At 47.1% G+C, this 14,098-nt stretch overlaps 1 protein-coding gene across 1 annotated transcript; it reads right to left on the reverse strand.

Annotated features, from left to right (window-relative positions):
* Positions 1 to 1,505: 1,505 nt before the first annotated feature.
* On the reverse strand, positions 1,506 to 13,519 carry SLC2A2 (solute carrier family 2 member 2). The gene is made up of 11 exons (XM_062603502.1): positions 13,363 to 13,519; positions 12,640 to 12,735; positions 11,847 to 12,115; positions 11,199 to 11,323; positions 10,305 to 10,420; positions 9,003 to 9,165; positions 7,977 to 8,164; positions 6,907 to 7,011; positions 4,997 to 5,098; positions 3,936 to 4,139; positions 1,506 to 3,733 (listed from the first exon to the last, which is right to left on the reverse strand). Exons 1-11 carry the CDS (start codon positions 13,393 to 13,395, stop codon positions 3,542 to 3,544), a joined length of 1,593 nt encoding a protein of 530 aa, XP_062459486.1. The 5' UTR covers positions 13,396 to 13,519; the 3' UTR covers positions 1,506 to 3,541.
* Positions 13,520 to 14,098: the final 579 nt, after the last annotated feature.

Raw genomic sequence — 14,098 nt, forward strand, 5'->3', positions numbered from 1 at the left:
AACTTGGTAAAACTGTAACACCAAGAGATAAAAATAATGATTCAACAAGCTGTGTTTCAAGAACAAGTTTTAACTGGAACTTGAATGTAACAAGGACAGATAAAGTGTACAGTCGAAATTACCAGCCTGATGGGACAAGAAAAAAGTAAACGTTGGCAGGTTTCACCGACTTGTATGACCTCTTTTTGCATTGTCATGCATGGTAAAAGTGCACTTATGATAGTTCAGCCCAGCATATCAGCCTTGGTGAGGACAGGGATTGCTGTAGCCTTCAGCAGTGCTGAGCTCTGCACATCCTGTCCCAGGCTGCAGCCTGCCCCACTGCAACCACAAACAGAACTGATTTGAAACATGCTGGGGTGAGCAAAGCATCATCTCCAGGGGAATATACAAATAAATCAAATGGTAATAGTTAAATGCATGAAGGTACGTTGTCCAGTTGGGGCCCAAGAAGGTTGGAGAGGGTTGCCGGGGGAGGTCCCAGCCTGGAAGGAGACTTGCTTCTCTTCCACACAGCAGCTGCTGTAAGGAAGCACATCCTGAAACTCGGGGACCAGTTTTCCTTAAGGGCCTCTGAACACGCAGGCAGACCTTCTGCGAAGTTCAGGGCTATAGCTATGGGTAATGTTAATGTTGTGGGCTTTGTTAAACTAGTTTATGTGCTGTTCTACAGTAATTGGACCAGGCTTTCTGTTATCATTCACCTAGTAACACACAGGAAAACAAAGACTGGCTGCTCAGAGTGTTGCTAAGTGACCCCTCACTGCTGAGTTACTGACAGTGTCACTGGCTGGTGCCCCTCAGGCATTAGGACAAAGCTCAGCAGAAGTTTAGTGAAGTGGTTTTGGACAGCCTTTCTCATGTTAAAATACCCATGTGAGCCCTGTGTGGCTGTAACTCAAGCCGTTCTGTTTGTATGGACTGGCTGGCTCACAAGGACCTAGCAGGGGACATCTAGGAGTCCAGTGCCAGCACCTTCCCTGCCACCCTGCCTCTGCTGTCCCAGCCTTCCACTCCTGGAGGGAACCAGCCAGGCTCTGCCCACAGAGCAGGATCAAACCTGCCTCAGCCCCATCTCTTCCCAAATGCCTATCATGCCTAGAGAGGCTCCAGCACCAAGTTTTAAGTTGCACCAGTGCCCATGCAAGCAGAGGTGTCATTTATTGTGGTGTTATATAGGTGGACAGTGAAGACAGCTGGGGTTAGATGCTGGCACACCTCCAGTGAGTATTCATCCCAATGCAGAGCCAGCTTCCACCAGCTCCAGAGCTGCCTTCCAACTCCCCAGTCTCACCTCTGGACCATCCATTTCAAAGGCATTTAGCTGAGGGTTTGCACAGCAATTAACACCCATGGAGCAAATATATCCTGCTAGGAAAATGCCTCCCATCTGGAGTTGGACATATGTCTGAGATATACAGAGAAGAAAAAAACCCAAACAACTCAAAAGCGCAAGCCAACATGTGTAGATGTTGTTCATTGTTGCAGGTGTAGACAACACTGCCGAAAGCAAGAACCCATCTCTTTTATTTTTTTCCCTTCTTTTACATTCAGGCAACTCATTATAATATTTAACTAACTGCAGCAGACATCGTGGAGAGCTTCTGAGCCTATCGTCTCAGCTAGTCTCACCTGGGGAGACCTGTTTGCAGCACACAGACTGACAGTTTGACTCAGACTGCACCCCAGCTCTGCTGCTCTCTTCTATGCACCACAGCTTGGGCCCTAGTTCCTACATGCCCTGCATGCCCTGTGTCAGTCCCAGGTTCTCACTGCTATAGCACATGACAGCATTGACCCAGTTCTCCTCTGGTTAAATCCCAGCAGTTACTCCAGAAAAGCCTTTGGTGCAAACTTACTGCCAGGCCAGAGCCAGACAATACCCCAGTGGACCTTGTGTGGCTACACTGCTAGTTACTTGGAAGGGACCAAAATTTGCTCTGGTACCTTAATACCAAGAGAGTAAGGTCTACAGAGGAAAGAAGTTTGGACCCATAGAAAGGAGCATGAACCTTCCCTAAAACCAAATCCGTAGCTGCAGCCTATGATCCAACTTGGCCTGACTATTCTCGTGCTTTTCATTCTGCTTGATCCTCTGTTACTTTATGGCCACTGTTTCACTGGTAGCTGTGATGAGCTCACAGTGACTGAGCAACGCTGGTGTTTATCTCTAAATAAATAATGGGTTTCTATCCTGATAAAGTTGCTAGAAAGTAACCTGGTATCACAACAAGGAGCATGCAAATCTTAAAAGTCAAGCAAACAGAGAGCAGGCTTTTACAGTGTTTCATACACATCCTGCCAAAAAGGAAGAAAAATCCTTCTAGCTTGATTTTGCCATATGAAGGTATCTCATACAGAAGCAAGACAATCACAAATAAGGCTATAGAAACAACACAACCTCCTGCTTACACACTGTCTTGGCTGAAGCAAATACAGTCAGCAAAACCATAAGTGGGTGCAAAGTGGGGGTCAGAGCAGTGGGGCACCTTCCAGTTTATGCTGCAGTACCCATTTCCTCTTTGAGTCATCATTTATTGTTACAATATGGGCAGCCCAAGGCCTTGGCTGAAGCTGGAGCCTGCGGATCTAAGTGTTGTACAAAAGGAAGGGAAGGCAGATTCACAGGGTGAAGAAGGAGGAGCAGCAAGCGGAGGTGACCTAGAGATGGTCACACCATGGGAGGGGTGGCAGCAGGACATGAGTCTCCTGACCTAGGGGAAAGGAGAGCCCAGGCTGTTGTGTAGTCAGTGATGTGCTGTCTTGTGCCGCAGCAAGGATAAAGGAGGCAAGAAATGATTCCTAGGAGGAAAGAGGAGGTAAATAGCCTGGCTAAAACAAAAGAAAAAAAAAAACACATCAGCCCCAGCCAGAGTTTCAGAGTTTCTAAGATTTTCCTAAAAAATCTTGTGACTTGATAAATTCTTATGAGATTGGACAGCATTTCTATAATGCATGGATAGCGAAGCAAGCAAGATGCATCCCAACCAATTCACCTTCTTCCCCTGCACAGGCAGGAGTAAGGAGGAGTTTGCTTAGCCTGTTTTCCATAGCACCTGAGGCAGTCAGTGCTGTCGCTGTGCCACAACCTTCACCAGCTATTGTTTTCTGAGTGCATCAGATCACTCAGAAGAAGGAAGCAGTAAGCGTGGGACAAAGAGGTGAAAACATGAGGCTGCAGCATCAGCTGAGCTCTCTTTCCTTCATTCCAGCTGAGTGATGATCCTGCTCAATGTAATGCTTTGCCAGCTAATAATATCATTGTCCCAGTGTGTCATGAAGGCACACATGTAACATAATCTTTGTGCCCTTTCCCTGGCTCTTTCTGCAGCCTAGTTGTACCGAGTGTTTCAGAGGAAAATGCCAGGTTGGCACCTGTGGCTTGGAGGTGTGAGCTGCAGCAGCCAGAAGGCATCCAATGGATGGGTCCTCTTGGTCTGCCAGCTCCAAAGTTTCTGTGAAATAAAACTTTTGCCCAGTGTTCTTTCTGCAGCACCTGAAGGAGGTCCATGCTCAGTCCTTTCTGGGTGTGTGGCCATGTCTATGCCTCTTCGCTGCGTCGCAGGTCTTCCAACTCAGTCATTGTTTTGGCCATGAGCTTCTTGCGGCGGAACACAGCTGCAATCTCCTCAAAGGACTTTCCTTTCGTCTCTGGTACTTTGAAGTATGCAAATAGAAAGAAGACTAGAAGCAGAGCTGCGAAGATCACAAACACGTATGGTCCACACAGATCCTGCAGCAGGTGAAGTGAGGAGACATCACCATCAGTACCACAGGGATGGCTTCCCCATCCTACCCTGACTGGCTGAGGTACCCAGCAGGGCTTGGGGGTAGAGATCTAGGAGGCATATCCACATCCTGCTGGGCTATTTTGGGAGCCCAGCAGTGGGGTCGTGCTAGTCATTTATTTGTGTGGTTGTAGAGGGATTTCTTACCGCTATGTACTGGAAACACATTCCCACAATGAAGTTACAGGCCCAGTTGCAGAAGCCAGCGACGGCAATGGCAGCGGGGCGCGGGCCTTGGCTGAACAGTTCAGCCACAATAAACCAAGGGATGGGGCCAGGCCCAACTTCAAAGAAGATGACGAAGAGGAAGATCGCAACCATGCTGATGTAGCTCATCCAAGCAAACTGGCTCTGCAAGAGGGTGTGCTCAGTGTTAGTTCTAACATGACTTTCATTAATTATCACTAATTGCTTTAATTAGGCTTCTTTTTCAGAAATTTCTTTCTATTCAGACAAGTGGATACTGGACATGCATAATTAAAGCTCTAAACTCTTGTGTTGGGTACTGGCTGGCCGTGTGGTGCCAGCATTGCCTCTTGCAGAGGGATGTTGGAGCTCACAGCTGTCACCTCAGCTGTACCTTCAAGCCCTCCCCTTGCCTGCAGGATGGCTGTAAAGAGGCAAAATGGTGGTGTCTTCAATGACCAGGGTGATCTGTAGAGGAGGCCACCCCTTATTTGGTTTTACATCTTGACAGGTTTGGACTGACTTTGATTGCAGGCTGGCTCCATCCTCTGCCTGTTCTGCCCATATCTCACACCCTGACCACTCTCCTGGATGTAAGAAGGAATAATTTGTCCCTTTTTTAACTAAGACAAGATGCTGGTGTAGCATCCTTGCACCAAGCCAGGGAGATGCAAGTTGAGGGTTTAGGACACACACTGTTTGCACATGTCCTGGTTTTCTTAGCAGGCATGGGATTATGCTTTAGGAATTGTGCAGCTGCTGTGTAAGGAGCTGAGGTTGTCAGCTAGCTCAGGGAGGGGACAGGGAACATAGGTCCTTTCTAACAGGGCCAAAAATGCAGTGTCCTCAGGCACTCCTGTAACCAGAGGTAGCTCTAGCTATGGCCACTTTGAATTGCCCCTTCTTAGGACGAAAGTTTTCTGAACTCCTATGAGATAAAAATGCAAAACATTCACTTTAAAGGGCAGTTTTTCTTCTCTTATTTGCAAATCATGGATTAAAAAATGGAGAGAAATCCTTACCAGGAGCACAAGTCCAACTGTCATGGCCACAGCACTTAATAGCATGCCCATCAAACCAGCCAGGAACAGGGACCGCCTGCCTGCCTTCTCCACCAAAAAGACCTGTAGAAACAAGTGCAGCAGCTCATACTTAGGAGGTTCAATGAGGTCCTTTAGCAATAAGCAACCTCTTACTTACCAACACATTGTATCCTGCTCTTTTAGCTCTCGTGGTAGAGATTTACATGCTGGTTTCCAAGTGTCAGAAACTCTGTGGTGGCTGTTAGGGAGCCAGAGTGAGCTGCCACCCTGCCAAGGGCAAGGTGTAACCACATAGACTCAGAACTTAAGCATTTACAAGATCCTTTTTTTCTTTTTTTTGGTCCACTTTGCAGGAAGAATAAACTTCCCAGGTCTGTGTTAGTTTGAAAGCAGGATAATTTGAGTCACATCATGGGCCATTCATCTTGCCTCCACTAGGACAGGGATAGTCCTGTAGCAGCTGGAGTCAGGATTTATTCTTCAGTTGCTCCCAGACTCCTTTTGCTTCCCTAGCAGCCACAGGGTTTAGCTTGCTCATTTTCAACTCCTCTGGTGGACTCCTGTCATCTCACCCAAATTCTGACAGCTAAGTCTGTACCAATAACTTCACCCAGTGAGGAGGTACAGGTAACTCCAGAGGGACAGTACATCTGGCCTGCCCTAAGATACCATGTACTAGCCTCTGAGGCTGTCTGCTCCTTCCCCTTTCTTTAAAGAACACCTTTGGCCATCAGCAAAACCTTTCCTGGCAATTACAGCAAGTGATTTATGCTTCCAAGAGACAATCCCTTTTGCCAGAGGCTGTTCATCTTGCTAACTTGTGAAGTTGCAGAGGGCAAGACATTGCGCTTCCTTCTCCCTTGCCAAGGTCCACCCCCGCTCTTAGTGTTTCTGCCTTTTGATCGGGGTCTGTCATTAATTTACAAATGTAGGTAATTTTTAAGTGCTCATGGCCAAAAGCAGCAAAGAGCTGCAAGTACCACAGCCCTGGGGTGGAGATTAAAGTGCAGGAGATACTCTGAGATAGAGAAAGATCTCTTCCATCTGCCCACTTCTGTGCCTCATTTCACAATAATGTTTTCTCCTCTGTATAGGACCTGTGATGGACTTTCTCTAAAGCAGTTTCACCCCAAGACCTCCTATCTCATACATGCTGGACTAAGATCTCTTAAAGTTGTATATTTCTACCTTGCAGCTAGTCCTGCTTCATGGTGGGTTCCCTAAGTCTCTCTAGTGATGTGAGGGAAATGGGCTTGGCATTTCCTGATCTTATGTTAATGCCCACATTACAAAAATAATTGCCTGCTGATAGGAATTGTGTTAATACTCTCAGGAGAGAGACAAACAAAGGGGAAGGCTGTGAAAACAGAACCATCCTTTTATTGCTGCAGAATACTGCATAGATACAATGAGGATAGGTGTTAGATTACTTTTATTACTGTGGAATAGCCTTTGGATATCACTCATGCAGGTGCTATGTACATATAGAAAACAATTTGAAAGATAACATGTAAGAGGGAGATTGTGTGCTGCTGGCTTCCCCATCGCAATGCCAATCCCCTGCCTGCTCCCTGAGGGGAGTAGCACCTGCAGAGTTTCTGTCTCAAAGGCAACTTCTGTTGTGGGGGGAATGCTGAGCTACCAGAGCTTCCCTGAGCATGGTGATGCAGTTTTCACACACTGTGAAAAGCAGTGCTGTTTGATGGCAATGGGCTGTACTTTAAGACTTGATTTTTCAATCAAGGCTTGCCAGGGAATGATTTTCCTGAAAGGTGTGCAGGGTCAGTCCTGCAAGACTGCAAATCCTAGCTCCAGGATAAAATCATATTTCAAAACCACACTGTAGCCTACATGTTTTTGCAGTGTCGGGGGTAAAAATATTTACTTACAGAGATAACAGTGAAGACTGTGTTCACAACTCCAACACCGATGGTTGCATAAACTGGTTGGTCAACTCCAGCTCTCTCAAAAATGTTTGTAGAGTAGTAAAAGATCTATCAAAATAATTAGGATGAAGGATTAGGCAACAGGGCTGGTGGAACTTTTTGTTCTTGTGAGGGAAGTGTCTCACTTGCTTGGCTGAGATGTGAAGTAATTTAATTATGAATAGATTTTTCAACTTTTAATGGGTTGTTATAATAATTAAAGCTGAAACTTTCAAAGAAGCCTGAGGAAGTTAAAAATCCTGTTGAAATTCTCCTCCTGAGCTACTGCATTTGCATATTTAAAACTGTTTTCTTCCATATAGTTTAATCTTGAAAGCCAGATCACCAGCACTGAGCACTGGAGACAAATAACTTAATATGATCAAGTTTTACATTAATTTTAAATAGCCTCACTACATTGGAATGACTCAAATCTCTCCCTTCTGTCTGAGAATAAGGAGGTGAATAACCTCTGGCAGGAGGTAAACAGGTGGCTGACCCTGTGATTGGTGGATGAAGCTGTGCATGGCCTCAAGGCAGGGCAGGTGGGTTTTGAAAGCGGGTAGGACAGAAGCCTCAACCTTTGTAAAGTTGCGACCAGACTTTCAAAGGTTTGAGAAAGTTTTGAAAAGGAGGCTCCGTGCTCCTAGGTGTAAAATGGTGATTTTTGATGATGCAAACACTAGCTAAAAATAGCTAGGAGATAGTGATTCTGTGGTTCCTGGGGTGAGCAGGTAGTTATTAAAGAGAGCAAACTCTTGAACTCAGGTGAAGGATCACAGGAGAGCTCAGCACGGATGCACCAAGCCAGTTGGTTTTGTGCTGAATGCCCTTGCACTCTTCTCCCCTCCTACCCTGATGCAGCAAGGCTTGGCAGTGAGATCCACCTTCAGCGCTGATGGTGGTGGCCAAGGAGCCTACTGCACTCAGAGGAAAGCCTTCTCTTCACCCTGACATGGCTTGGATGGAGCCAGTGCTGTCTTTTTATGCTCAGTGTGGATTTCTTTAAAGACAGACATTTTTGGGAGACTCACTGCATTGATTCCTGAGAACTGCTGAGCTATTTGCACCATCAGCGCCACGATGACAGCCTGCTTGTACTTTGAAGAGGTGAAAAGCTGTCTTATTGAGACTTTCTTTTCACTAGCAGCTTCTTGCTTTTCCTTTTCCATCTCAGCAGTCTCTTTCATCAGGTCACAGTTTCCTCTGAGTCTTCTCAAATCTTAAGAAGAAAAAGATGGACATTTTATTTTCAGTGGTAGATAAGAATTAGAGTAAGGACAAGAATCTCTCTAACCAAAACTCAGGGTAATCCAGCCAGATGAACAGTAGTGTCGTCTTGCCCTGAGGACTCTTATGGCACATCAAGGGCCAGCAGCACATTAGTTCTGAGACACTGCGGTCAAGCCTTGTCCCTCAGCAATGCTTATTAGTCCCATTCAAACGTATCTCAATAGTTTTTGGTTCAGAGCTAATCTGTAATTCAGCAGCTCAGAGCATGAGCAAGGAACTCTGCATCCAAGAATGTGGTTATGCTCTGTTTTACCCTGTCCTGGGCTCTCACCTCAGTTTCAGCTGTGTCCTAACCACTGACAGCTTTTAATCCTTGTAGACATGGCTGAAACCAGCTAAGGAGGGCCACAGTGGAAGATGCATAAGCAGGTTCAGCTGTGGATTTACTGCGTAGCTGCAAATAGCACCACGGACAGAGAGATCAGCTGTCCGCTAGAAGCTGTCATTCTTATTTTTACACGTGGTAGAAATCCCTTCAAACTGAATGTTTTTTTTTGGGGTGGCATCTGCTCTCTTGCCATCATCCATCTCTCTGATGGAAAGGTGTAACGTGCTAAGGCTCACACCACCCACAGTGATGAAGAAGCAAGCATGCATTAGGCAGTGGCTATTTGCAGGTGTCCGAAATCCCTCCTGCAAATGTGCTGTGTGGGACACAGCAGCTATAACTAGTTACATGTGTGAGCCCTCAGCTGTGCTTTTCCTTCTATGTTTAATGCTATATATAGTATAAAAACAACTTTAGACAAGCCCAGAATGTGTCTTACTTCTTTTAGCTTCCTCCACCTTCCCCAGTTTGATGTAAAGGTAACGGGGACTCTCAGGGCACAGTAAGAGCAAGAAGAACTGCAGGAGGGCAGCCACACCAGACAGACTGAGGAGCAGGGGCCACAACTCATCGTTGCCCAGGAGAAAGTCTAGTCCAAGGACCTGGAATGATTGAGGCATGTTTGAATAGCTTATTTTGCACCCTAGAAAATGAAAGTGATTGACCACTATGGCATTTGGAAGTGACAACCTGGAAGAAGACTAGAAGCAAATACAATTCTCAGTCCTAACAGTTTGATTTCTTTCGTTACGATACACACTTACAAGGAGGGAATGAACAGATGGCATAAAATGTCATGAGCGAGACTTTGGCTTACAGGTGCTGTGGGACACCCTGCAGTGACTCGGTCCTCCTTGGGACATGCCACCAGCAGGAGACCTGTGGCTGGACAGAACCACTGTGTAAACAGCTCAGCAAATACAAGCATGCTGGTGAAATGTTTTCTCCTCAGACCTTGCTATCTTGGGGGTTTTAGGGTATGAGGTTTTATGGGCATATGTGTCCTAAGCAACTCCACAAAGGGGCAGGGCATGGGTAGAGGTCCATGCAGCATGGGGTACCCCAGATACCTGGGTGGTGACCAGCACAGTCTGAGCATTGGGGCTGCAACTGACTTGAGCTTTGCTTTAGTGTGTGATTATTGACCATTGAAAAAGGTGATCCAGGTAGTTTGTGTGCCCTTGTAACATTTTTCCTTCTGTAATTTGAAAAGCATTGTATTCCCCAGGTAGTGGAGCTGCAGGACCTACCTTGTGAGTTTTTTTTTAACACATGGTCTGTCCATGGTCTTTGGCTAAATCACATTAGATGAACTTTGAGGTTAAGTTTTTCTGGATGTGTTGGTCTGTGGTACATTTATGTGCCCATCTGTCACATAGCTGGGACTCCTGCCATGGTGGACAATGCTGAGGGGAACATTGAGCTCCCTAATTCTCTGATGAAGTAATTTTTGATTACCTGAATATTAGAGATCTTGGTTCAGGATCCAGCCTGACCCTGATGAGATTCTTACAAAAACTTCCTAGAGGAAGGGAGAAACTGTTTGCAGAAGTACTTCTTATTTCATGAGAAGTTATCTTTGTTAAGGCAGCTCTCACTCAAGGTAGGAGTTTAACCTCACAGATTGCTTGGCACTGTTTTCCAGTTTGGGGTGGATTGGTGAGTGACATCCCTGTGTATCAGTGGGGTATCCCTAATCTCTTAAAATACCATCTCTGGACTTGTGCACTTTCCTGCTTACCTGGCTGATGAGGATACCCGTGACGATAGCAAGCTGGTGCAGCGTCCCCAGTGCTCCTCGGAGGGCCGTGGGAGAGACCTCGCTGACGTACATGGGCACAAGTCCTGAGGAGAGCCCTGCACGAAGCACACGCAGGTATCACCTCTTCTAGACTGCAAGTCAGCAACCAGCAGAAACCGCTTCCCAAGCAGGAAGGGAAGATGGAGCCTGTGTGCTGCCTCCCACATCCCACCAAGCCCCCTGTGCCTGGATGGGAACCACCTGCCTCTTGCAAAGGTGCTTGGATATCCCTGGATTCAGAGCCCCAAGCCGAGAAGCCTTTACACTTGAACATACACATATGAGCATGAAGCAGAGATCATCCACTGGGCAGTTATCACAGAGCAAAGAGCTTTCTGAAAACTTGCCTTGAAACTTCAGAGTATTGTATTTGCATATCAGTAACAGTAATGATAAGCTGATGTTTCTAAGCTAATTCTAATGTAATTCCATGTTATTTGCCTACTATCTTATCCTCTGTATGTACAGTGCTCCTGTACTATCTGCTAGATAGTACTGTTGTCTAGGGAACCCATTAAACAGCATGGTTAATATCATACTGTTACAACAGCCACCATCAAGACCAAGGTATACAGAGGAGGGACTTGCTGCTTTCTGGGATGTAAAATAAACCAATTTCATGATAAAGCCAACTCAGATACTTCTGGGAAAGATCCTGGATTGAGAAGTAAGGACATAGGAAAAAGAGGGAAACTCCTTTGTGAAAACGCTGTGAAACCCTTTCTGAATAAAGAAAAAAGATTAAAAGATATAGGAAACTCTTAACTGCAGCCTGGGAGCACCCAGCACCCTACCAGGGGGCTGGTCTGCAGTACTTGACCTGCCTGGACTTACCGCAGTACAGCCCTGTGACTGCTCTCCCGGTGATGATGAGTAAGTGAGACGGCCCAAATTTCGCCAGCCCCATGAGGAGGTTCCCAGCAATGGAGAGGACATTCACCACCAGCATGGCTTTCACCCTGCAAGGCAGCACCAGCACAGCTCCTTCTGGCACCTCTCAGACAAATCCGGCATCATGGCATACAATCAGAGCTATGAAGTGGCTTAATCAGCACAACAGGGTTAAAAATAATGGTTGTAGGCCTGAAAAATACCAGGCAGAGGTGCAGTCAAAGTAGCTAAAAGTATATTATACATCCTGTGCCAACACCAGTCAGAGGCTTTCCTCTCCCCTTTGCCATAGAATAAAATGGAGGAGGAATTGGGAAGTTAATCAAGGCTGCTCAGCAGCTGCTTGTCTGAATTGCTAAAGGTTGCAACCAAATGTTTGATTTATAAGTGAGGATTTCTGTAAACCAGACCTCTGTGATGGCTGGAGCAGTATTTTAGAGGTTTGGGTTTTGGTGTGTGTGTGTGTTTATAATTAAATTGGGGAAAGAACATAAATGGTATTTCTATGGGGAAGAAATGTTTCTAGGGGAAAAGTCAAACAAAAAGGATTTGGCTGAGGCAGAGGAGTCACAGCACACAATGTGCTCTCACCTCCCCAGCCGGTCACCGATCCACCCCACGGTGAACGAGGAGATCATACCGCCAATGGCAAACATGGAGACGGAGAGGGACCAGTACATGGTGAGGATGTGTGAGGAGGTGGTGGGGTCCTCGCCGGTGTCAGCCACGGGTGTGAGTGTGCCCGTGGTGCCAGCCCAGGGCTGCGTGCTAGGGACAATGCCATCCTCCGCAGAGGCATTGGCGGCATGTCTTTCGAGGGGAGCAATGCCCAGCACACGGCTGTAGTGGGCTTCTATCACCTGTGGTGGGCAAAGAAGAAAACGCCATCAGCTCAAATCTGTAACCACCCCAGCCCCTGTTTTGTTTCTTTTGCTGCCCTAGGAAAAAGCTTTTCATAACAGGCTCTGGAGGGTTGAAATCTTGGGGTCCCCCACAGCTCCCCATCACTCAGACCCCCAGTGGGGAGGGACCACAACGGCAGAAATGGAGTATCCCCCTCCTCCCACACCACTCCCCGGGGACGGGGAGTGTCCGGATTCAGCACCTGTGGAGAGGTGCAGTCCTTGGTCTGGGCACAGAGACCGCGTTGCAGTGCGGATAGCAGCCTGACAGGCAGAGCCCTGCTCCTTTTGCTGAGGGGTGGCAGCAGGGGTCCTCACTGTTTTCCCGTCCGTTGCCTTATCACGGGTGCTTTGTACTGCGGGAGATAGTGCCTGGGGAAGGGACAGAGCTCTCCCTGAGGGCTTTTACACATGACAGACCAGCCCTGGCTGCCCTGAAGCCCTCATCCCTTGCCTATGCACAGCTTAGGGGCTCATCTTACCTTCTGGGGGGCGTTAATGACACCCAGGCTGTAGCCGTACTGGAAGAAGCCCAACACCGCGGTGAAGACAGAGAGAACTAGTGTTCCTGTGAGGTGCTGGGGAAGGGAGCAGAGAACAGCCTCATCCCACTGTCCCAGCCCTGCCCAAACTTGGGGGGGCTGCCCCCGTTCTGTCCCGAGGGATGCTGCTGCCCAGCTGGCTGGGGTAGCGGCATCCAGGCACTTTGGCTGGCTCCAAAGGAGAAGGGAAAGTCCCTGGAAGTGGGCAGGATCAGGTCGCTAGGACAGAGCAGAGTTGCCCCACAAAGAGCAATTTGTGCCGAGGCGGTGTCTGCTGTGCTGCCGGTGTTCACGCCAGTGCTCACAGTGAGCAGGAGCTCTGCCCAGTACAGCAGCACAGGAGCAGCAGGAATGTGCCCTGCCCCGTCTCCAGAACCACCCCTGAAGCAGATCAGTGAGCGAAAAATGACCAAAAATGGTGGTTTTCGGCAGTGCTGTGCCAAGTATTATTTCCTTCCATCACAGAGACAACAGAGCTCTTAAAAACAAATAATAACCCCTTGACCCCTCTACCCCTGTGCTCAGTATACAGACATCAAAGAGCAATTAATTAGGGGAGGGGATTTTGTAATTGGTTTTGATCTTGGCAAGTACTGAATACCATTGCTCAGTGTTGGGTCCTGAAGAAATTCTAGCACGAAAATATCACCAAGTCATGGTTACCTTCTCTGCTTGGAGTTTGCTTTTCTCGTCCATCCCGCAGCTCCTCTGCTGTCCTCCTGAGAGCGGTCACTGGCCTGGGCTGCCAAGCAATTTGAGAGCTTGGGCAGGGAAGGAGGGACAGCAGGACTGGGATGAAGGCAGTAGAAGTGGCTGGTGCTCTGTGAGATGGGACTATATAAGCTCTGGAGTTAATGAGAAACCCAAGCCTTCCATGCGTTATTTGGCTACTGGTTGACTCAGAGCAGCAGCTACCAATCCCAGTTTTGGGGACAAATGGAACAATGGGAGACCTGCGAAGAGTGATAGAGTGGACCTGGGAAATTCAGATGATCCAGCTGAAAGGTTGGTTTGGAGCTGCCCTTCAGCTGACTTGGGAACCTATTTTGAGGTGTTCAACACTTTCCATGGCTTCTGTGCCTGATTTATATGCTACGTTACAAACCTCTTGCTAAATTAACAAGAAGAAACCTTTCCAGCATATGTAGCAAAGAAGCTAGAAAATGACTAAGATCATTTTATTTAGATAGCACTTAGCACTGTTTTAAAATATGTTTATTTGTGTATATAACATACACAGCCAAACATATATAAACGCAGATGTGTACAGGTCTCTCCATACCTGCATACACACAGCCCCTTCAACACAGAGCTGTAATGCATCCTGAGCATTGAGAAGAGACAGTTCTATGTGGATTTAGAGATATCACATAGCAAAATTATCCAGAATATTACAATA

Source organism: Pezoporus occidentalis, unplaced genomic scaffold, assembly GCF_034315485.1.
Source record: "Pezoporus occidentalis ecotype Australia unplaced genomic scaffold, CSIRO_AGI_Poc_V1 ctg8, whole genome shotgun sequence".
Lineage (NCBI taxonomy): Eukaryota > Metazoa > Chordata > Aves > Psittaciformes > Psittacidae > Pezoporus > Pezoporus occidentalis.